This window comes from Epinephelus moara, chromosome 14 (assembly GCF_006386435.1).
Source record: "Epinephelus moara isolate mb chromosome 14, YSFRI_EMoa_1.0, whole genome shotgun sequence".
Classification (NCBI taxonomy): Eukaryota; Metazoa; Chordata; class Actinopteri; order Perciformes; family Serranidae; genus Epinephelus; species Epinephelus moara.
Window position 1 is genome coordinate 25,905,702 of NC_065519.1, and position 22,882 is coordinate 25,928,583.

Sequence of the window (22,882 nt, forward strand, 5' to 3'; positions counted from 1 at the left end):
AAGTGGCAAAACTAGCCTGGAAAGAGGAGAGATGTAGACCACATCACCGCTCTGGGTACTGGATCTGTATGCTCATTTGGAGAATGTCAACTTTACAAGAAAACAGTGTGCTGCTTCAGGATGCAGTTCTAATTTCCAGTGTATACTAAGTGTTGTGAAAGCACGAGCTAGGAACAGAATGATCAATAAAGGCAGCAATACTTGGAGTCACAATGCTCCAATAATGTGCTGAACTATTAAAAAAATAAGCTTTCAGACAATATTAGGTGGCTAACTAAAATGTAATGTAAATAGCCTACCATTAAACAGAGGACAAACAGAAACTAACAAATGTCTTTATCTGACCATAAGTTGACATGGTCTGCATCTCATTCCCAGCCTATAGCTAATTTTCTGCAGACATAATGGAGAGGCTAGCAGATTTTCAGGAGTGGAGACACATCCCCATCAAGATTATAAACATGTGCATTTGTCCCTCCTCCCAATAAAAACATAGAGAAGCAGAGGACTTTTACTCTGACAAAATTTCAGACATTTCCACTATGAATTAAAGTAGAGAAAATTACGAGAAGGCTGGAAATTAGGTGTTAGCCGCTCAAAATTTCTTGGCGGAGGACCCCCAAACCACCCCTTTCATATATGTCCCCTCTAATCTTGATGCCCCTGCATAAGAAGATTTTTCTGTGCAACACACCCAAAATATATAAATATATCTCCTGTATATAACAGGTAAATAAAAAAAATATATTAAAAAATAAATAAAAAAAATAAAAATAAATCTATGATTGTTTCCTAAAATGGTGTTGCAGTTCATTTTACATCCATTTGCATTTAATTACAGTCAGTTTGTATCAGTTGGGGAAGTGCAACCTTCGTTCAGGTCGACATACAGTATGGGTGTATTGTTAAATGTGGGTATGATGCAGTGAAGTTTGACTTGTGATATTTCAGTCATTATCTGACACACTCTGACTTTCATCCAACCACCACTGGTGCAAGGTTCATTAAGAACATGTGGTGCTGTTTGCTGTTTTGGTGATATCTAAATGGCACATTTTATTGGCACGTTGTAATTGCAATCACAGCTGAAGAAAAAATGAAATATCATCTATTATACCACCTTCTGATGGCCTACAACTCTTTATTTTATTTTTTATCATTTAATTTATAGATGGGCTATGTCTCATTTGGTCAAACTGCCTTGGAGTGATGTCCCTCTGTAGCCCAGCAGTGATGTCAGTGAAGACATTGCCCAACTTACTTGTACCCTATTTTAAAAAGTAATCAGGACAATAATTCTTTTGGAGTGACCCCCCTCTTTGCACTTGTGATGCAGACACACTCACTGCATGAGCACACACATGACATTAGAGGATAAATAAAGAATACGTGCAAAATGAAGTGACAGAGTGGCACAAGACCCAGTTGAAAGTTTTTGTTTTTGACCAAATCCAAAATGTGACCTTCACCCATGTGAGAGGACCATGGCAGGTTGATGATTAACTGTGGAATTAGCAACATGTCTCATTCAGGAACATAATGTCATGGAGGTCAAGGACCATTTTAGAATACTGAGGATCTGGTGTGTGTAATTTTGGAATAATTACACAAAGTGTTTCCAAGCTGGGTGCATGGTGGGTTAGCTAGGAACAGGGAAGGCTGGTTTAGGTAAATATCCAGCAGGGGAATTTGGAATTTTATCCACTTGAGTAAACAATTACAGTCTTTTTTTTTTTGGTTACATTGAAGGACCCCATACATGCTGGTTTCACCCATAAGCCACTGACTATCTTTTTATATTAGACTGCATTATTAGTGACTGTATGTTTATAGATAATTTATACAAGGACCAACATGCTTTATCCGATTACAACCGACAATACACTTGTATTTTCAAAACCTTGAAAAATCTTCCCATATAAATAATATGAATAAATACAAATAATAACATATCCATAAAAAAATGGTCATTTGTCAGTTTTATCATTATAGCACCATTGTCGTTTTTAAATATTAAGGAAAAAAATAATAGCCTAAAAGGCGTGTGTTGACTGAGTCAAGCCGAGAGCGCGCAGATTTGACCATCTCCAGCTCTCTCCGGTGAAATCCCCAATCCTCAAACACACACAGCTTTTTCTCATGATCTCATTTCCAAGTTAAGCAGACTCTGTTAGTCCCTCGTCAACACGACAGGTTTACTCGCCTTTACTAATGGCTCTCTATACTGATAGTTATGCTCTTGCGTAAATATGCAGTCAAATAGATGTACCACTACTGACACGTGGCTGGCACCGGACTGCAGGCCTCACCTTGATGTTTGTGTCACACAAATACTGTACAGGCTGCGAGAATTAAAGGGCCTCAACAGCTCGGGTCTGCTGTGCGTGTAGGAACAGTGGATATCTAGGCCTAAATATTAAACCTCCATTACGAAACAGCTGCCACAAACGCTAAAATAACAAAAACAATCTGATGTATTCTCTGAATTGGCATAATTAAGATTTATGTAAACTGTAGAATCAATTCAGCAAATAAAAAGGTGGGTAAATAATCTGTGGGATCCACAGCATCTCTGTTCAATGTGGCTGAAATTATTTTGCATACAGTCATTGTCAAAACCTCAAAGGACAATTTACACAAAATTATTACATTTTAAAATGTTTCACATATTTCTTTTTTTCTTCTTTTTTTTTTTACAGAATGAGGCTGCTGCATGTGCCACAAACAGCAAAGCCAGTTGGAGGCACTGACCGAGAGAGGGCGCTCTGACGCTATGCCTGGCATATTCAACACTAATTAAAGCATTTGGAAACAGTTATTCAGTCATCCAGGTTAGTAAAGCAGGAGGAAATCTCTCTTGATTTTTTTGCAAATATTAGTGAAATCACTGAAGAGAAAAAAAAACGTTAATAGTGACATAGATTTTTTTAAAAACAATAATTTATGCTGGCGTATAATTGTTAAACAGCTGTTGCAAAGTGATGATATGCCTTTTATTTTCACTAATGTCAACCCTTTTTATTAAAGGAGCTTACATCATTTTACTCATGTGCACATGTCTGCATTAAGCAGGCCCACACCAGCCATGACATCATTATTCTCTAACTAGCTTATAAAATCACGTTATTTTTTGCATAACCCATAAACAGTTTAATGTGTCTGGATTCACACAGCAACAAAACCCTGACAACATGCTGTAATATTATTAAATAACAGTTACATTTGCTTAAATACATTCCTTTAAGCGCACTGATGGATCAGGCTTTATCTAATTTAAAAAAATGTTTTTATGTTTTGTAGTGTTGTTGGTGTAAAATGATTAACAGTGCTAAGTTGAGGCTATAAATTCCTTGAACGCAACGCTATAAAAAATGCTTTATGATTCCAGCTCAGCTGAAGTGCAATAAGCACGTTGGAGGATGTGCGTAATGAAAAGCACACCAAAAAGAAGAGCGCCAAACAATCTTTTTATAGCTCTTCCTTTTGCTTCGGCCAAAACACAATAAGATTAGTGTATAATGAAGCTTTTCATAAGAAACTGTTCTTTTGAGTGAGTGCAGGTGTACTACAATTGGGGTGGAGGGGGGGAGCTTGAGGAGTCTCACGCCTAGGTGCGAGGAGATTATTCAAATAGGGCCCAAGGCGTAGAAGTAGGGATTGGAGGCTTGCCTAGCGCACAGAGCTATATCACAGCGTTAACAGGCAGCACGGAGCGTCATTTGAACTCCAGTCACTGACAGACGCATTTCACGGCTGGCTCCATAAGACACACATCAACGCCAGTCCTTGACGAAGGGACACACCGACGACCCAAATACACTCAGTGGTCCCCAGTCACCTGCTATTAGAGAGACTTTTGGCTTTTCCCCTGCTGGGAGACGCTTTGTAAAAGTCCTCCATGATGCTTGGAGCAGTTAAAATGGAAGGACACGAACACACCGACTGGAGCACCTACTACGGAGAGCCCGAGGTGGGTACCTTAAATATATATTTTTTTCCCGTCTAAAGCCAATCCCATTTTATACAACTCAATATTAGCCCTGAGATAATATTAACTTTGTGATCAAATATTGACTTGAGGCGCCTCCAAATCCTCCCCCATCTCCACGCAGCGCACTATCCTAACAAAGTTGCTTGACATGTAGGGGGGAGAAACTTTTCACTCGGATTATAATTTCATAAATCTATACTTATCTTTACTGAATCAGATTATTTTTTGTCATGTTTCTGCTCGACAAACATCGGAGCTGTTTGGTTTTGGGGAGATTGATTCAAATATTTGCGTTGCAGTCGCTATTTTGTGTGTGAGCGGAGTCATATTAGGTGTCAGCATCGACACTGTGCATTTATGGAGGATTATTAAACTTAATTTACTTGCCTTAGCAGTGATTAAACATACGCAAGTGTGTTTTTAAATTTACAACCATTTCACGCGGAAGCAAACGCACACATGCCCATTTTAATCTTTACGAGCCAGTGCGCATTTAAAATATTTTCTATATCTCTATTATAATTCTTATTTTATGAGGCTTAAAGAAAAACTGAACTCTGTGTTTAGTAATTGCAGCTGCTTTTAATTCCTCACTGTACCGCTTGTGCCAGATGAAACTGATGATTGCTTCTTTCCCTCACTGACAGTGTTACACCTCGGTTGGCAACATGAACACGGGCCTGGGAATGAACTCTATGAATACCTACATGAGCATGTCCGGCATGAGCACCACTGCCAACATGACGGCCAACTCCATGAACATGTCATACGTCAACACGGGAATGAGTCCCTCCATGACCGGCATGTCACCGGGCACCGGAGCCATGAACGGCATGGGCGCAGGCATGACGGCCATGAGCGCAGCACTGAGCCCCAGCATGAGTCCCATGACCGCGCAGCCCGCATCTATGAACGCCCTGACATCCTACACCAACATGAACGCCATGAGCCCCATTTACGGACAGTCTAACATCAACAGGTCCAGAGACCCTAAGACCTACCGCAGGAGCTACACGCACGCCAAACCCCCGTATTCCTACATTTCCCTCATCACCATGGCCATCCAGCAGTCTCCCAGCAAGATGCTGACACTGGCCGAGATCTACCAGTGGATAATGGACCTCTTCCCCTTTTACCGACAGAACCAGCAGCGCTGGCAGAACTCCATTCGCCACTCTTTGTCGTTCAATGACTGTTTCCTCAAAGTGCCCAGGTCGCCGGATAAACCCGGGAAAGGCTCCTTTTGGACTCTGCACCCGGACTCCGGGAACATGTTTGAGAACGGCTGCTACCTGAGGAGGCAGAAGCGCTTCAAGTGCGATAAGAAGACGAACATGAAGGACAGCGGCCGCAAAGGGGGAGACGGCGGCTCCTCCAACAGCAGCTCGGAGAGCTGCAACGGCAACGAGTCCCCGCACTCCAACTCCTCCTCCGGCGACCACAAAAGGTCCCTGTCGGACATGAAGACGAGCCAGGCCCTGAGCCCGGAGCACGCCGCCGCCTCCCCGGTGTCGCAGGGGCAGCACCTCATGTCCCAGCATCACTCGGTCCTTGCGCACGAGGCGCACCTGAAGCCGGAGCACCACTACTCCTTCAACCACCCCTTCTCCATAAATAACCTCATGTCCTCGGAGCAGCAGCATCACAAAATGGACCTAAAGACTTACGAGCAGGTGATGCATTACTCCGGCTATGGCTCACCCATGGCCGGGGCTCTTTCCATGGGCTCCATGGCGGGGAAAGCCGGTCTGGATTCTTCATCCATACCTGACACAACTTACTACCAAGGCGTGTATTCCAGGCCGATCATGAACTCCTCATAAACTCTCCCCCCACCCTCTCCATACGATGTGGACTTTCTCCCTCTTCAATTTGTACATTTGTAAAAACAAAAAACAAAAAAATATAGAGTTTGTGTACAATATGTATTTCAGATATTTTTGACGTTTCCCACCGTTTTAGTTGTCGAGTTTGTTAGTAGCCTAATTATTTTGAGATGAGAGGATGTTGATAATAATAATAATAATAATAATAATTAATGACAATGTGACGAGATCTGTTCAGAAGTCGGCTTCAGGAATGGACCCCAAAGACAAACAACAACTTGCTGTAAAATAGAGCTCCATCTGCATAACTGGATTCCTACATGAATTTAAAATGCCTCGCAGGATTTCTTCAATCATTTGTGTAATTCCTATTTATGGCTTGTATATGTGTATTCTTGTAGTGACAAGAACAGAATCTATATTAAAGTGTTATTGGTTTTGTTTTCTGAACATCATGGTGTTTGACAATTATTATTATTATTATTATTATTATTACTTTTATAATACAGTCTAGTGGAAAAGCGTCTCCGCAATTAAATTCAACCATTACAGCAGGTGTGTGCCTATTGAAGGTGGACTGTGTAAAATTGTTATAAATGAATATAACAGAATATAAAGTAACTGCGTGCAAAATAGTTCACATTACAGAAAAATAATAATTTTAATTATATTACATTAACACGTTCATTATTAAAAACTGAAATTTGCAAAGAGGAAGATGCAAATTAAAAAAGCATTTACTTATTTTTTTTTTTTAATCTATTTATAATATGCATAATAACACGGACAAATTCCATTTATGTGCATACACTGAGTTACACTATTTTTTATTTCTAATAAAAAAAAATCTTTATCCATGTGCTTTTATAATAAAGCGCACATTTTCAGCAGGGCTTAATAGCTTTGCTGGACAACAACGAGAACAATGCTCTCAATCTGTCGTTAAGAAAATGTAAACAAATCAGGCATACGGTTATTAATCCCAAACGCAAAGTGAGATACTAATGCAGGAAAAGTTTATCCAAACGCACCAAACCACTTTGTATATTTTGGCACCGCAGTGCCGAGGAAGACATCCCTACAGAGATGCATTTTAGGAAAAGAAGAAAGCACAATTTGCTCCAAATTAAAATGTGTGTGTGCAGAAATTTAAAATCATGCAATTAACCAAAAGTGTGCAGTTTAATCTCCTTAAAAAATCCAACTGCTGCAGGAAGAGTTGGAGGAAGAAGAAGAAGAAGAAGAAGAAGAAGAAGTGTATGTTGGTCAAATAATGATCTACATGTATTAAATCAGCCATTTAAATTCCCACACATACAGTGAGACACATTATGATTCAAGCCTTTATCTAACACTGTCACTCAAACACCATGCCTGCCTGCCAGTCACCAAGGTTTATCCCAGTCACACACACACACACACACACACACACACACACACACACACACAGCAAAGTTTAGATCAGTGAATAAGATTAAGTGTCATTGTCACATAAAACAGCCTCCCCGTGGAGCAGGAGAATAGTTGCTGGAAAAGGGGGCTGATTTGGGAACAGAGCCGCCTGGATGTGATGCTCTAACTTCTCTCCCCACAATCTGGGGGCCCATTGTCTACACCCTATTTTTAAAGTAGTTGGACCCTCCCCTCTTGTTAGATAAGATAGGCTAGTTGTCGTCCAAATGAATCACCCCCCCCCCCCCCCCCTCTTTTGCTCCCTCCCTGCTGAGCTGAAATCCAAGGCCATGCAGGCAGGGGGAAATTTCTGCTCCCCTTATAACCAAATGACACCCCTTCGCCTTCTGAACACGTAGGGCCTAAAGTGTGCGTTTATTCTCCAGACCCTCTTTACAGATCGTACTTTAAACAGCGTGATCTGCGAATAAACAAAGCCAGTAAACAATAGAGTGGAGGCTATGCCCACATATAGGGAAGAGTACACACACAAACCAAATTGCACAAGTGTAAACTTTGAATAGGACGCCGCGGCTCTGTAAATTTACACAGACATTAAATTTCGTTCTATTCATTTTAGACATATAATGCTAAGCTGATTTTTTTTATAGCACACTGATCGATATCTCTGTAAAATAATCATTTTTTTTAACTAGCGGGGCAGTGAAATCTTTGCTTTGTGCTAAAGTCAACAGTGACAGAGTTTGAGCTCAAATAAATGCCGTGATGTCTGGAGCCCTTTGCAGAAGGCAGAAGGCGAGCTTCTACAATGGGCTCCTGTGTGGCTTGCCAACAACAAGCACCGGCTTATTTTTGCACAGGTATGAAGCTTTTTTTTATTTCCAATTTCGTTTTTTAAAAATGATTTTTAACAAGAGGGGAGACGTGGTTTGGTGGCAGATCCCGGACATGCATGAGGAGGGGGAGGTGGTGGTGGGGCAGGGGTAGTGGCAGGAGCTGATATCCTAAATTCATGAGAAAGGAGACGTATTGGATTTCACGACAGGGTGGTGCAAAGCTGAGGGGATCTGCAGGTTGTGTGATGGAGACTGCTTCAAGTTTCTGTGTCTTTGAGTTGCGTGGAGAGAGATCTTGCTACACTGCAAAAACTAAAGTGTCACTAACAGGTGATTTAGTCTGATTGCTGATTTTAAATGGAACTTAAAAAGCGCAGAAATGAAGATAAGATAATTCCACTAGATTCAGTGCTGGCGATTCCTTATAACAAAACCATCTCTCTTCAAAAAAGAGACTTAATTCGAGTTGATTTTTACACCGGAAACAGGTGAAAATAGCGAATCTCAGAGAAATATGAGACTATTTCTTGTCTTGTTGAGTTGGATATTTTTTGCAGTGTACGGCTGACAGATATTGTTGCAGCACTGATGTCATGAAAACGAGTCCTGCTGCAGCTCTGACCTGCTACTGCTTTTATATTATGCCACTATTAATACAAATGGATTTAGCCTATTTTTTGTCAGTGAATATTCAAACTAATAATTGTCAAATATACATAAAAGCGCTCGTGATCGTGATGTCAAGCTTTTATTAAATTAAGGTAATATATGTTTTATCTTGCTCAGAAATTTAAACTCATTATATTTTATTTTATATGTTCAAATAAGCTTTTAACGCTGCGATACTAATAACAATAATAATTATAATAATGATAATGATATATTAAAAAATAATATTCCGGAAATAAGCGGCCCCTAATATTTCTGCAAAAATAATGTCGCCGTATTCGGATAATTTGTTCCTTTAAATCCTACGTAGATGGAGAGCCCTCCAAAAATGTCCATTTACCAATATCAAACAACAGTATCCGGACGCGGCTCCCCTCCGATCCTCAGCAGGCGGGATAACCCCAGTCGAGCCCTCTCCTGCGCGCACTGAGATGGGAATGGCCTTTTGGAGCTTTGCCGGTTCAAAGGTAACCAACCTCAATCTGTACTGGCGGACAAAAGTGCGCCGAGGCCACATCGCTGCACCTTTACCCCCCATCTCCTAACTTTGTCTCCATCAGGGTGGATGCCTCTGCAGCAGACGCACCATCATTGACGAGCACATCTGTTGTTATAGCAACTGAATAAAGGATGGTGCAGCCTGTTGATCCTTTTTACTCCGCTAACCTGATTTCTCCGCGTTTCTCGTGGTGGTATTTGCATATTTCTTGATTAAGGCCTGAAAAATCTGAACTTCTTTTCTAGTGAAGACACAAAGACGCGTCTTTTGCACGTTTGCAGGCACTCCGGCTGCTGGGTATTGACGGGAAATCTGCTGTTATTAATAAATATAATATAAATATGATGAAGTTCTGTTAAAATAGAGAATGCACCAAACCAAGAAATAATATAGTAGGCCTATAGGTTAAAATACCTGCTATTAATAGTTCAGCTTCTTTATAAAGATGTACCTGCACTCTAATAATAAGCAATTAACATTTTTTCATGCCATGTCTTTAAATAGCATGCAATTCTACCAGACTTCCACAGTGAAACATTTCCCCTACAGCGATGCATTTTATTGCCTAGACGAGTTTGGGCCTCTATTTTCACTGAATGACTCAATACCCTATAAGCCATATGCGCATCCACCCATGGGCGTCAACTAAATATAGCAAGATAAGGGCACTGGCAATCCTTGCAGCAGTTTGATGCATTAAAGAGGGGAATTATATATGTAAAAATGTAAGAAATATTATATTAAAATTCCCACGTGAGGCTCAGCTGCAGCCGTCAGATGTGTCTGATAATTTCAGACACAACTTTTCAATAATCAGAAATGGCTGATCAGGTTGTGCATCTGTGATACTCGGGTGCAGAGTTATTTCATGGAGTCAGATGCTGTTATATACAGCAGGGCGTCTGCCGCACCTATAGGCTCCACGCTGCAGCTCGCGGACTGGAACACCCAAGTAGATCTGTCTCCATAGCGACGGCGGGACACCGGTCCAACAAGCTGTAATTCTGTCTCAGCCTTTTGCAGGGGAGGGACCGTCCACACTAGCCCGACTTAACTCCTCTTTCACCAGAAATACTCCTAATCCCATATCTTAGCAAGGCAAACTGCCGTCCCTCAGTATATTAAAGGGACCACAAAGTCAAAACTCAAAGCCACCCATGGTTTCTCAGCAGGCGGCCCGTCCCGGTGTGACGCTCCGGCAGCCTGTCCGGCCAGCCACCGTATGTGCCTCCAATTTGCTCCACACGTCTCCGCCGCAGATGAATAAATGTGGTCATTGATAGGGTATTAGATTTTTTTGTCCACTTTGAGAGGTGTGTGGAAAAAATAAGGCACACCATTATATTATTATATACAAAATTTATACAAATTATTAAGCCATAGATAAAAATATCTAGTAAAATTGTCCATTGATTTGACCTGAATTAGTAATAAATTTGGCCTCTATTGCAACTATTTATTGTCCTGCTGCTATTGTTGCTATTATTGGTAAATGGCTTATTAGCAATTAAGGATACAAACGTGACAATAAAGTTACATATCAAATTGGAAAATCAAAATTTAGATTATTATTAAAACAGAAAAAATACATTCTTAAGTCTGTTGTCATATTATACACTAAAATAAATTCTGTTATGAGAGTTAAAAGATGAAAAGCATTTGCACACCTGTGTGCAGTCATGGTAATCATTTCTCACTTTTTATAAAGAAAACATTAATTATAAATTCAGTATAACTTAAACTAAAATTGCACATTGGACAAATACTTCAGTGTAAAGCAATGGGACTCAACGTGACTCTAACTTTTTATCCACATAGCTTTATAGAGAATTTGGGCATCAAACAGGCCTCAAACGCACATTCTAAGTTTAAGTATTTATCTTAGGTTAGTGATATTCTAATTTTAATAAGGAAATGGTTGAAAATGTCAAAATAATGTAGCCTTATCACTGAGCAAATTAAACTGGGCTCCTGGCAGATATTGAAGCTTCAAATTAGCTGTCTGAGTGTAATGGCCTTTACCTCCAAAATTTCTTAAATATGTGATATTTTTAAACTCAATTTAAAATTGCAAGCATTTGCAAACCATGCATATCACTCTTTTAATACCACATAGTTCATATTTAAATGGTTGTTTAATATTTGTTGTGCAGTGAGGGTGTTTTACACAGTCTGCAACAAAGTGTAGAAAGTCTTATATGTGATTTTATGTAAAAGTTGTTTTTCTGATACATCCTTCTTGAGTATAATCAGGGATTTACAGATGTGTGCCAAAGCCATACATACCCTTCAATTGTTCTTTTGTTCATGCAAAACTGCGACTCATTCTGGACGTGCTTTTGTCTCTTAAACAAGATTTTGAATGGTTGCTGTTGACTTCTTATCATTACTGACACTTTAATCTTAAAATATTGGACAGTTGCACACTCGTGGCTATTATTTTGTAAATCTGGACACATGAAGGTCAGTCTGGAGTTCTGTTATGATGGAAAGAAGAGGTGTGTGTGTCTGTGTGTGTTTAAGAGAAATGGCAGGATGGACAGGGTGAGAATGCAGCCGCTGACTGTGATGTGTCCGCACTCCTCCGACACGACTGTGTGACATTCCAGCGTAGGACTCCTTCATGTCCTGAGACAGAAAGAGAGAGGAGAGGGAAAGAGAGAGAGAGAGGTCCACCAACAATGCCCATTGAGTACTGCGAGGCAGCAGCTGGTGGGACACGCAGTGACCTAAAGGCAATCCATTCAGGCCAGGACGGGGTGCCTCTCACTACCCTGCTGCTTTTATACGCCTGGAAGTGGATGGATGGTCGGTGTTTATCCTTGTGGGTTGTCATCAAGCAAATGGAGGAGAAGTCATTCCCCACCTTACCAAACTAATCAATGTTTCTGAAGAACTGACAATCAAAGGTGATGGAGATAATGCAAATGACTGAAGGAAGAACTTTCCATCTTGTGCCAACGTGATGGAGATAAAAATGGAGCTGACAGGCATGGCCTTTGTTTCTCGGGAGTGCTGAAGTGAGGCTCAGGCGCGCACTGGAGGAGGGGATTAGCTTCTCAAGGAGAATCATAAAGCGTACAGAAACACCCCTCCATGCAAGATAATAGATGTGTGATCAACCAGGCAGAAAGATACTATATTGGAAGGAGATTAAAGATGCTCAAAATATGAAGTTAGGTATTGCTCAAGTTGACTGCAGGCAGCATTTGTGTGCACGCACACACGCACTCATGCTTCCTGCTCCTCTTTGGTAATTCCACAGGCATTTCCCAGTGGGTCTCATGCCTGTCTTTGAGATCAAACCTTGTTGGCAAAGCGACCATAAAACGATATGTCAGTCAGCTGTGGTAAAGGGATGCCTGCTTGGCTGTGATTGATCTGCCAAGGTTTTTCTTTATTCCCCTCGAGACTCGATACCTCCAGGTTTTTAGATTCAGCCATTGCCAGTGCTGATGGATATCTGGGGCTTCTGCTTTGGAATAGTACCACGTTATATCCCCTCTTCTGACCCATTTCCACCCAGTGTGGCACATTCAGCAGCACATGGCCCATAACATGGAAGCCAACATGCTGCAATATCTCCTCACTTCCCCCTCAGCTCCAGTTCCAGGAAGTGAAGGCAGAGCTTTGCCAGCCAATCACAGCGAAGGACACCCAACTCATTAAAAGTTAATGAAACCTATAAACGTGGTGCGCCAGCGATTCATTTAAACCCCCAATCCAATCTCCTCTCCCAGCAAAGGCAAACAAGCCCGTGTGCCCCCGGTGCCGTCCTCGGAATAACAAACTACGGAATATTTTGTCCTGCATATGTTCTCCTATGCAGACATGTGCACTGTGATAGGCTATCTTACAATGGGACTTGTCCAATTTAGAGAATGCCAGGTTGGTGTTCTGCAGGGGTGAATTCTGTAATCTGCGTCCGAGTTGAATTTAATGCCTTTGCTTTACACTGCACAGCTTGTAGGGAATGGCGGCGAAAGATATGCCATTTCAACATTCATGAGAATCACTGACATTCAAATAATTTGCTCATTATAATACCGTATGAGTGGGAGCCAAATCTGTGTGAAAAACCTGCATTTACTTCCTCACGGTCATGCGAGTGTCAAGAACTATTCTTGATCCAAGCAGACAGACATGGCCGTATCTGAGCCTTCTTTCCCCTCAGATAACTCTCCTCCTTCCTGCACGGTCTGTCTACACTCTCACCTAATAGCATTGCTGCTCTCAATTTGATAACAGCCCATCAACACCAATAAAGTGCCACCTTACAAGTGTCCAAATCTAAAGTGTGGAACAATATCCCCCCTTGTCTTTAAGACCTCCATTTCAACACGGCCCCAGTGCCCCATAGTGCTTCCCTTGGGGGATTCAAATTAAATTCCCCCCATGTATAGTGCCACTGTCAGCCCGCTAATGAATTCCCATACCCTGACTTGAATCAAATTAATCCCCAATTTAATCCCATATAAATGGCTGTGTTATTTATAATGGAAAGGCGGATGCTCGGCTGAAGGATTGAGGAAAGCTGGGAGGTGTCTACAGGGCTGTTGAGCAGATTATGGTGAAGGATGAGGCCTGTATGTTTTCCCCACTGCAGAGTAGTCCCCTGATACACACTATTTAACCCTCGTCTGCTTGACACTGACAGAAACATCGCAGTGTTTGTCACTTAATATCCGTTCAGATTAAGGAGTCAACTGGCAGATTTATTGGTCAGAGCTGGGATACCCTTATCTTGAAGTGCCCAGCAGAAAGATAATGTTTGGGTGAGAAGGGCATCTCATATATATCATGTTTCATTACTGAGTGCCTTGGTTACAGTTAAATTAGCTGTGGGTGCAGACTTGTTACAATGGTTTAGGTCATAGTGTCACGACAGTTGTGTTTATGAATTCATGCAAATCTCACATGGACTTCCTTTCGTATGCAAACATTTCAGGTGAAATGTACTTGCATATTTTTTGAGAACACCTCCCGCCATTATTTAGATTGGAGGACCACCCTGTTGATGTATTGTAGCCAGCGATGGGTGAGTGACAGGTAGTCTGTTAAAGGGCTTATTTATCCAAATATCACGGCATCGTGCGGCACGGGGAAATATTGCTAATGCTTTTTTGATGCAAATACAATGGCGCGCTACGCCGTCAGATGCATTTGTGTGAAGAAAAGCAAAGTCCAGATGGTGGATCCAGGTTCAGTTATTATTGGTGTGTGGCTCTGAAGACTGGAACTGTTGGACCGCCCGCTCCTGTGTTGTTTTTGGCCCGTTTACGTGGGAGCCAATAGAGAATGAAAACACAACATCCAGATATGGCAACATAGTGATGTTTATAAAAAAACTGCAGCAATTTTCTTACTAAAAAAAAAAAAAAAAAGAAAAAGATCCCTGCATAGGATAAATGGGATATTTGGGATTGATGCACTGGATCGGAAAGTGTGTTAGGAGCCAGAAAGTTATCAACTGTATCAACTGGGTGATTTTCACTACTAACATTACAGATATTAATGCACTCACTGCATGGAAACTAGTGCAAAGTTTGTCCTATAACTGGTTGCATCAGATGGTTAAGTAGTTGCTATATGCAGTTAGGTTGGATGTATGGTTTGCAGGCATATATGGGAGTTTTACAGATCCAAATGTATGATATACTGTGTAGAGTTATTAAGTAAGCAGTAGCATGGGATGGATATGAGGATGACAGACGGTTCTGAAATCAGTTTGGCAGTTCATAGGACAGTTTGGAGCCTTTAAAGCTCGGTCCACCAAATGTCTGAACAGCTATGGTTTATTGAGGCATCTGTAAGCTTACTCACTTTATTGCCAAGCTTGGCTCGTGTACCCACCGTCATGGAGAGAGTGAGAGAAAAACACACACACACACACACACACACACAAAAGTTTGCTGTTTGCCTTCATTCCACCAAATCCTTGACAGCCGTGCTATAGCCCATCACTATTCACACCATTGTGCTGTCACAACAACTAAACACATCATTTGTGTTGCAGAAACTCATCCTGTATGTATCCAATACCAAATGTTTGGCGACCGAAAGAGGCGATGGTGGTGGCGGTGGTGGGGGGGGCTGCATAATTTGCTAGGAAACATTTTACCGAACATTTGGTGATAAAAACGCCGGCGTCGGCCCCGAGGCTTAAAGCAATTAATTCAGGATCCTGACATAAACTCTCCAATCCTTTGACAGCTTGGAGCTGAAATAAAAATGCTAGTTCTCCTGGGAACGGCAGGAGATAGCTGGCTCTTTTCTGGACTGTTTGCTCACTGGCCCTGAGAGCAATCTTCCCCAGTCAGAATGAAATGCAAGGACACAAACAATGTACCGGCGAGAGAATGGGAGATGGGGAATGAACAGTTTGGACTATTTGCTCAGCAGAAGGGCAGCCACAATGGCCGGCCCATGGCTTTCCCATGCATCAAGCCTCTTAGTCTTAGGCCTCCCTTTGTTGCCTGGTTTCTTCTTCCCCGGCCAGATAAGAGCCCAGCTGCCCTATACTTTTAATTCCCATTGTACGCCATACTGTATGGTCATTTATCTGTCCACATTCTGCCTGCCATGACGGTGTTGTTTAGTTGAACGCGTTATCGCTCGTGTATCTCTGTTCACCTTAGCATGTGTACTCGTTTAGGGGTTGAATCGCTCACACTTTGCCATAAAAGGCGGGGTGGTGGCCCGGGGAGGGGGGATAACGGCTGACCCCTCTTCTCTTCTTAGAGGAGGCAGCACAAGTCAAGCACAGAGTGTGATAACGATGCCCAAGTGGCGTTTTGCACAAGACTGAATTATCATTTTAGAGCAGTTTGAATCCGTTTTTATTAACAATGGGGAAAAAATGATAAAGAGTTTGGGATGCAAGAAAAATCAAAGTGAGGAGTCCCAGACAATGATGCCCTTTTCCAGCCAAAGGCAGAAAGCTTTCCGAGGGCTCTTGAGGGAGAAATGAGATGCGGTCATTATATGACCTAATGGCAACTCCAGCCAGAAGAGAGGGCAAACAGAGCAAGTGTAGTGGCTCTGGCTGAGAGAGGGATCCATATTGTGCTCTTTTGTTTTGGTTTGTGTTTGCATTTACATTGACCAGTTCTCCGCTGAATGCGTATTCACACTCAATACATGTAATGTTGTCTGCGTGGGCAGGAAATGTAAAGTAAGCCTGCTTCCCTGTAGAAGTCTGCCGTCGAATAAAATAACAAAAGTAAATGTATCTGAAACAAACAAACAAACAAACAAACACAAAAAAAGAAGTAGTGGGATGTCACAGGAGGATCAATACACATAAGATGAAGGAGCATATTCATGCATGTGAGCAGACACTTGCCTAAACACAAACACACACACACACACACACACACACACACACACACACACACACACACACACACACACAGACACACACGCCCATCCCCCTCTGTAAAGGTTGTGGTGTCAGGGACCCCCTGGGTGGTCAGACTGAGGATGATTTCTACACAGTATGATGCTGTGAGGGAAAACATTTGAGAAGTTTCACTGGCTGTGTCACATTTATAAAACCAAGCGAAAAATACATATATTATATAGAGTTTTTCCTTTTATTTGCGGTGCATTTAATGAGACATCACACAATTGCTCTTTTAAACTTTAACACAGACACACTGCTGGAGGACCAGAGTGAAAACACAACCCATGATGACTCCACAATGGTTTATTCTAATGGCTAAGCTCTTAATCTATCAGATCAGATTTCAAAGTGCCAGTAGCTGTGCCAAGACAGGTCCCAGGAAGGAGAACCCTTTTGTTTGGGGCAGAAAATCTTACATTTAAGACCAGACTTTATTCACAAGGGCCCATATCACTAAAAAAAAAAAGAAAAAAAAAGAAAAAAGACATGACCTGTTACGGAAGCAATACCTCAAAGAGCAACATCATTAAGAAACAGTAAGTGCTTGTTTTCACATCCACCTTTGGTGCACCACCAGTGCTTTGCCAGCATTGTCAGACCTCAGGTATGGCAAGATAAATAGCTGTCTTATTTTGTGCCTGTGAGAGCCCAGCTCCTTGTGGGGTGGTGCTCTCAGCTTCACGCTCCACCAACGCTGAAATAAAGCTCTGTGCGAGGCATTTCAACACTGCTTAAGGTTGTCGGTGGCCGTGTAATTTATGAGTTGAGAGGACTTCGTTTTTAAGTTCACTATGACCTACAATCTTCCAGCATTCATGGGTGGAGAAAAGAGCCGTGTGAGTCATACTGGAGGAAACTTACAACACCCCTCCAATTACCTTAAACAATGGCGGTCTGAGTGATACCTGCAGCGTTGTGGTGTGCTGTTCAGGAGCCAAACCTGACGTGACCTAAAGGAATTGGACGTAGAGGCACTTTGACAGGTTAGGTGTCTTGTCACCTGTAGGTCAGTGTGAAGCTGGTAGGAGCTGCTCACTTCATGGCCCATAGCTCTCAGTGGGTGGTCATATGAAGAGACAGAAAGACAGACAGACTGACATGCTGACTTGTGCTTGCTGGCACTGGTTGCTTCTTTGGCAACCTACTGCAGACGGAAAGATAGCCTCCTCCGAGAATGACTTTGATTAGGTTTTTGGCTTTTGTATTCGAAAAATAGAAAATATATAGTCACATTTTTTGGGGGCTTATATCAATTTTTTAAGGTTTAGATATTTGAGACAAATATTGTGTGAGGTATGGACACATTTTCAAAATTTAAATACTTCTAGAATTATAAGTACTTTTCTTTTTCTGTCTGTGGAAAATAGCAGCGTTAGAATATTGTTTTAAAAATATTATTTCCAATGGCCTCTTTCTCAGTTTTTGATGAAAACATTTAAGTTTTTATTTATGTGTCAAAAACAAACAAAATACTTAAAAAAATATGGAAATATGATTTATTGTCACACTGTTATGAGCAATTAAACATTTACATATCTTGTGTTTGCCCTTTGTTACAATGAGAGGATATATGACTTGATAATTGTGTTTTATTGCTAAGCCATCACATAAAGGGAAATTAAACCACACATTATCAGGGTGGTTTTATCAGTGGCTCCAACTGTTATTCCACATCATGAAATTTACAATCAGAGTAATTATATTGTGTTTACATTTCGACCACAACAAACAAAAAAATATATAAATGGTTTTCAAAAATCCTCTGGAAGAAAAGGTTCATTATTTTCAAAGGAAAGTATCTATAGGAAAAAAATGTGGACAAGCATCTTTTATTGTCTTTTTAAATCAGTATCTAAATATGTAATTAGATAAAACATGTTGCTTTTGAAAAAAACAACAACTGCTTTGTTAATATTATTGATCCAACTAATTATCAGATGTCATGAAATTCTATACATTACATTCTATACAAAATACAACAGTAAAAATGAGGCTGCATTACATTTTACAGGTAACAGAATTAAATGTTTTAAAAAACAAATAATAATTTAGCATATAAATTACATTTGAAAAACAAATGTATTCAAATGTGAAAATGAATATATTTTTCACAATCATCATCTTTTTGATGCAATAATTTAATAATGACAAAATATAAAGCACAAAACAACACAAGTCAAAAGCCAGTATTAACCGAAATATTAAAACATTAAAATATTCTCTTTAAAATGCATATTTTATTATTTACAATTACATTAATTTCACTGGCAGTGTAAAGGAAATATTTATTTTAATGCTTTTTTGCTAAAAATGCTGCCTTAAGAATAAGATTTTTTTTTTTTTTTTTGGTGCATGAAAATTTGGTTAAATAAAAATGAACAAAGGCCAATTGCAAAACTGTTTTCAACTTCTTCATTTAAATGCCACCGTTCACGCTGGAACATTTCAGACCACGTTTCACATTAGTTTTGTTGAACGCTTTCAGGGCCCAGCACAGCCAGACATGGCTCCACCATTCACATTACCTCTCTGCCAATGTGTGAATGTCAACACCCTGTAAACACCTTTGACACACATGCTTGAATGCGACGGGCGAGTTAACTAAACATTCCTGGGTGTTCCCCATAAAGGTCTACCACTCATCCACTAGACTGCACTGACCCGTCTCCCACGCTCCAAACTGCACTCATGGAGCAACGTGGACATTTTTTTTTCCGTCATACATTCACATTTTTTCCTGTTTATCTTTTACATGTAACACACACACACACACACACACACACACACACACACACACACACACATTAAACATTAAAGGATATAAAATAGAAACAACAATAATTCACCAGTCCATGCCTGTCAGTTTTCTCCCTGTGTATGTGTCTTAAAGCGCTATGGAACAATGCTCTATAAGGATTTGGGAATTTGGGAGTATAATTCCAGCCCCGTGCTTATCGCCACACCCAGACTATTTGAGTGTTTTGAGATGCGGGCTCCCTGAGGACGGATCGAAGGCGTCCTAGTAGAACTGCACATCAAATAAATAGGAGGATGGGATTTATATGGAGGCTGTGTCTCTGTCAAACAGGGCTCTGCTGACTGAAGTGATCCCCACGGCCTGAGTGGAAGAGAGGAGGGAGAGGAAGTCTCAGAGGGAAGAGGGATAGCTGCTGAAGAGCTGATGCGCACACACACACACACACACACACACACACACACACACACACACTCAAACACTCACACAATGTCCCTCTCAGTCCTGGGTTGTGACCGGCCCATGGCATTGGCCAGGTATGTCAACTATGTTTGCCAAGCCATCCATCACCCATGCACCTTCCCTCCTGAAACAGGAACTTTTGTTTGAAGCATGCACTTGTTAAGCCCATCCTTTGACTCTGCTCAACCTAATTTATTTCCCTATAGCTGAGAAAGAGGATTTATTAGCACCTATGTTTTGTTCTTTTTTTTCCTCTTATTGTAGGGCAGTACCGAGCAAACGCGTTGGTAGGAACATGAGGCGTGTTGTCACTGAGAGAGATTGCAAGCTATACGGTTTGGGGACACCAATGGCCCTTATCGTCGGTGACCAGGGTTAGCAAATAAACACACTGTAGAGAAGTCAAGCTGCACGTAAGGAAGGGAAAGATTTATGGCTGCATGACGCTCACACATGACGAAGAGGATATGAAATGTTTTTATGTTGTGGTTGAGTCTCTGCATCATGCTGCAGAAGAACGAAAGAATGTACATTTCCGTATATGATGTTCAAAATAGGTCAACTAATTACATTTGGTTTAAGTTACCTTTGTGGGCATGTTGTTGTACATAGAAAGCCATTTCATTATTTGTATAAAAGGTTATTCATAAAAGAACACACACGTACAAACTAATATATGTGATGTTGGAAAGGCTGAGAAGGTAAAAAGGTTTCAGGAAGTGCTTTACTGACGCCAACACAAATACAAACCTGAGTCATTTCACTATTGTTGTCCAGCTTGAGAACACATTGTCTCGGTGAGACTGCGACATGAGAACCGAGGCCACAAAAACGTCTCAAAAGAAACCTATGTGTGGGCTGGTATGTTTGCTAAAGCACCTAAGTTGGAGCCTTACTTCATTCCCTGAAACACAACCTTCATTTATCTTTTGACTTCTACTCAGAGCAGATATCACTAAAAGTGCCATGTTAATGATTGACTCCTAGGCGCACCAAGCATCCTGCGTTGAGTAGCCACTTTGCCTCCTCTTGTGCTACATTTTCAGCTGTAAATGTTTGTGATCCCACTATCCTCTCCAACTCCCATACAGTATTATTAGCACTGGAGGGGGCTGGGGCGGGGTCATGACTAACTTTCAATAAAGAACCATTGGCATGCTGAGGTAAATGGGAGATAAGAGTTTGTCTCTGACCCTTTTAGTGCTTTATAAGAATGTGGCTGTGTAAACTTAATCTCCCCTCGAGATAAATTCGGCCCTGCTTTGTGAAAGCAAGTTCATGCATTTTTTTTTTTTTCCTGTTCTAAAGCCCACTTTGACGGGCATGAAATGAGTCCTGGACTTTTCATTGACAGTTCAAGATGGAGAGCAAACTGAGATTAGGGCATGTTAATTAATTGTGGGGTTGGTAAAGTGGCCTCCCATCCCATGAAAGACTTGTTCCGTTTATTGCCATCCTGCCAATCAGTGACAATTGTGTAATCACGAGTTTGTCGTCCTAATTCTAACTTTTTTTTCTTTGGTATTGTAGGACTTCCAGTGTAATTAAGCACACTTATTGAGCTTTTTTGTACCACCCACATGTATTAGACTCACCTCTACCAGTTCGTAGCGCTGTTAAAATGATTATATTGCAAGGGCTTAGGGTTTAGGTCAACACTGGGGCATCAAACATTTGATTTCCTGCATTTTTGGAGAATTTTTATGCACCAATTTGTGTCTTTTCTGCATCAATTTATGATTTGAATATCTTTAATTTAATCAAAATAATGTCCTCTGTTACTTTCATGTTTTTATTGGGAGGGAGCTGTGCACTTCCCCTGCGCCCCTACGTAATCTACACCTATGTCATATTATAAAATAGCATAAAATGTAATGTATTGACCTGCCTGTTCTCCCTATCCTCTACAGATGCACATGGCTTACTTTGAAGGACACTTTCCATCCCTGCTTTCCGTCTACTTTCATCACCCTGCATCATGCGACCTGAAAGCACTTCCCCGTCGATGTACTTGGCTATATCTACGTCTGACCTGTCTGCCATATGTAATATCAAAGCCTCTGTCAGCGTGGAGCTGAATGGGAACAAAAGAGAGGCCTCCATTAATGATTAACTGTTCTAAAAGCCCCGGCTTTTGTATTCCCATGGTGCCCGGGCTATCTGGCCACCATGTGACATGCTCACAGCATTTTTCGAGCAGATTGGGGGAAAGCTAGTGAGCAAACACAGGTGCTTTGGAGCAGCGTTGCCGACGCTGTCAGGGACAACCACAAACAAGAGCAGCTATGCCTGGCTAAATGAATCCCCACCCCTCCCAACACCATCACCACCTCCGCTGCTCCCCCCCGCTCTCAGTCGCTAGCTAACTTGTTTGCTAGCTCCCTATAGCTTTCTCCCCTGCAAAGCCTTCCTTCTGGAGTGTCCCCACGTCCCCCCCTACAAGTCCAATGTCCGCTACAGCCGCCGCTCCACAACTTCTCACACCCTCCAAAGAAACAAACAAATAAAAGTGAGGACGGCCGACCACTTCTTTGAGGTGATGGCATTTGCTGTGGTCATGACTAGTGGGAGAGCAAACAAATTAATGGTGTTCGAGTTTTCACTTTCCAAACCAAACTAAATGTCTTTTAGTTCAAGTGGGGCAATTCCACTGACCCTGGTGTCAAACGCTGTATAAGGGTTGCACACTCTTGCACTTGAAATGCTGAGAGGAGGCCGTAAGAAATTAAACAGGGCTTGAGTATTGGCCTACATGGACCTGGTTTGTTAAATGACCTATAAATCTTGAATAAACTGTGTGTGTAATAAATACTCATGGTTTATTTATTTTTTTTGCTGTTTATGTATTTGGACCACAAACTTGAACAAGAGGTGTGTGGAGCACTTAACCTTTTCATCGGGGCTGACTGATTGTTCAGAGTGACTGGGGGTGCTGTGTCGCTCAACTTTGATAAGACAATCAGATGATAGGATGGCGTTATCTTAACATGGCTTTCCGGCTGGGGGACAAATGAACAGTGTGTGAT

The 22,882-nt window shown here is 41.3% G+C and overlaps 1 protein-coding gene and 1 long non-coding RNA gene across 3 annotated transcripts; both read left to right on the top strand.

The window, feature by feature from the left end:
* Positions 1-3,658: 3,658 nt before the first annotated feature.
* foxa2 (forkhead box A2) lies at positions 3,659-6,267 on the top strand. Its single transcript, XM_050061142.1, has 2 exons — positions 3,659-3,970; positions 4,639-6,267. Exons 1-2 carry the CDS (start codon positions 3,899-3,901, stop codon positions 5,812-5,814), a joined length of 1,248 nt encoding a protein of 415 aa, XP_049917099.1. The 5' UTR covers positions 3,659-3,898; the 3' UTR covers positions 5,815-6,267.
* Positions 6,268-7,799: 1,532 nt separating this feature from the next.
* LOC126400451 (uncharacterized) lies at positions 7,800-22,665 on the top strand. Of its 2 annotated transcripts, XR_007570973.1 has the most exons (3): positions 7,800-8,090; positions 19,728-19,930; positions 21,767-22,665. It is a non-coding gene; the product is annotated as an uncharacterized LOC126400451 (long non-coding RNA). The 2 variants fall into 2 exon arrangements; XR_007570972.1 differs by lacking the exon at positions 19,728-19,930.
* Positions 22,666-22,882: the final 217 nt, after the last annotated feature.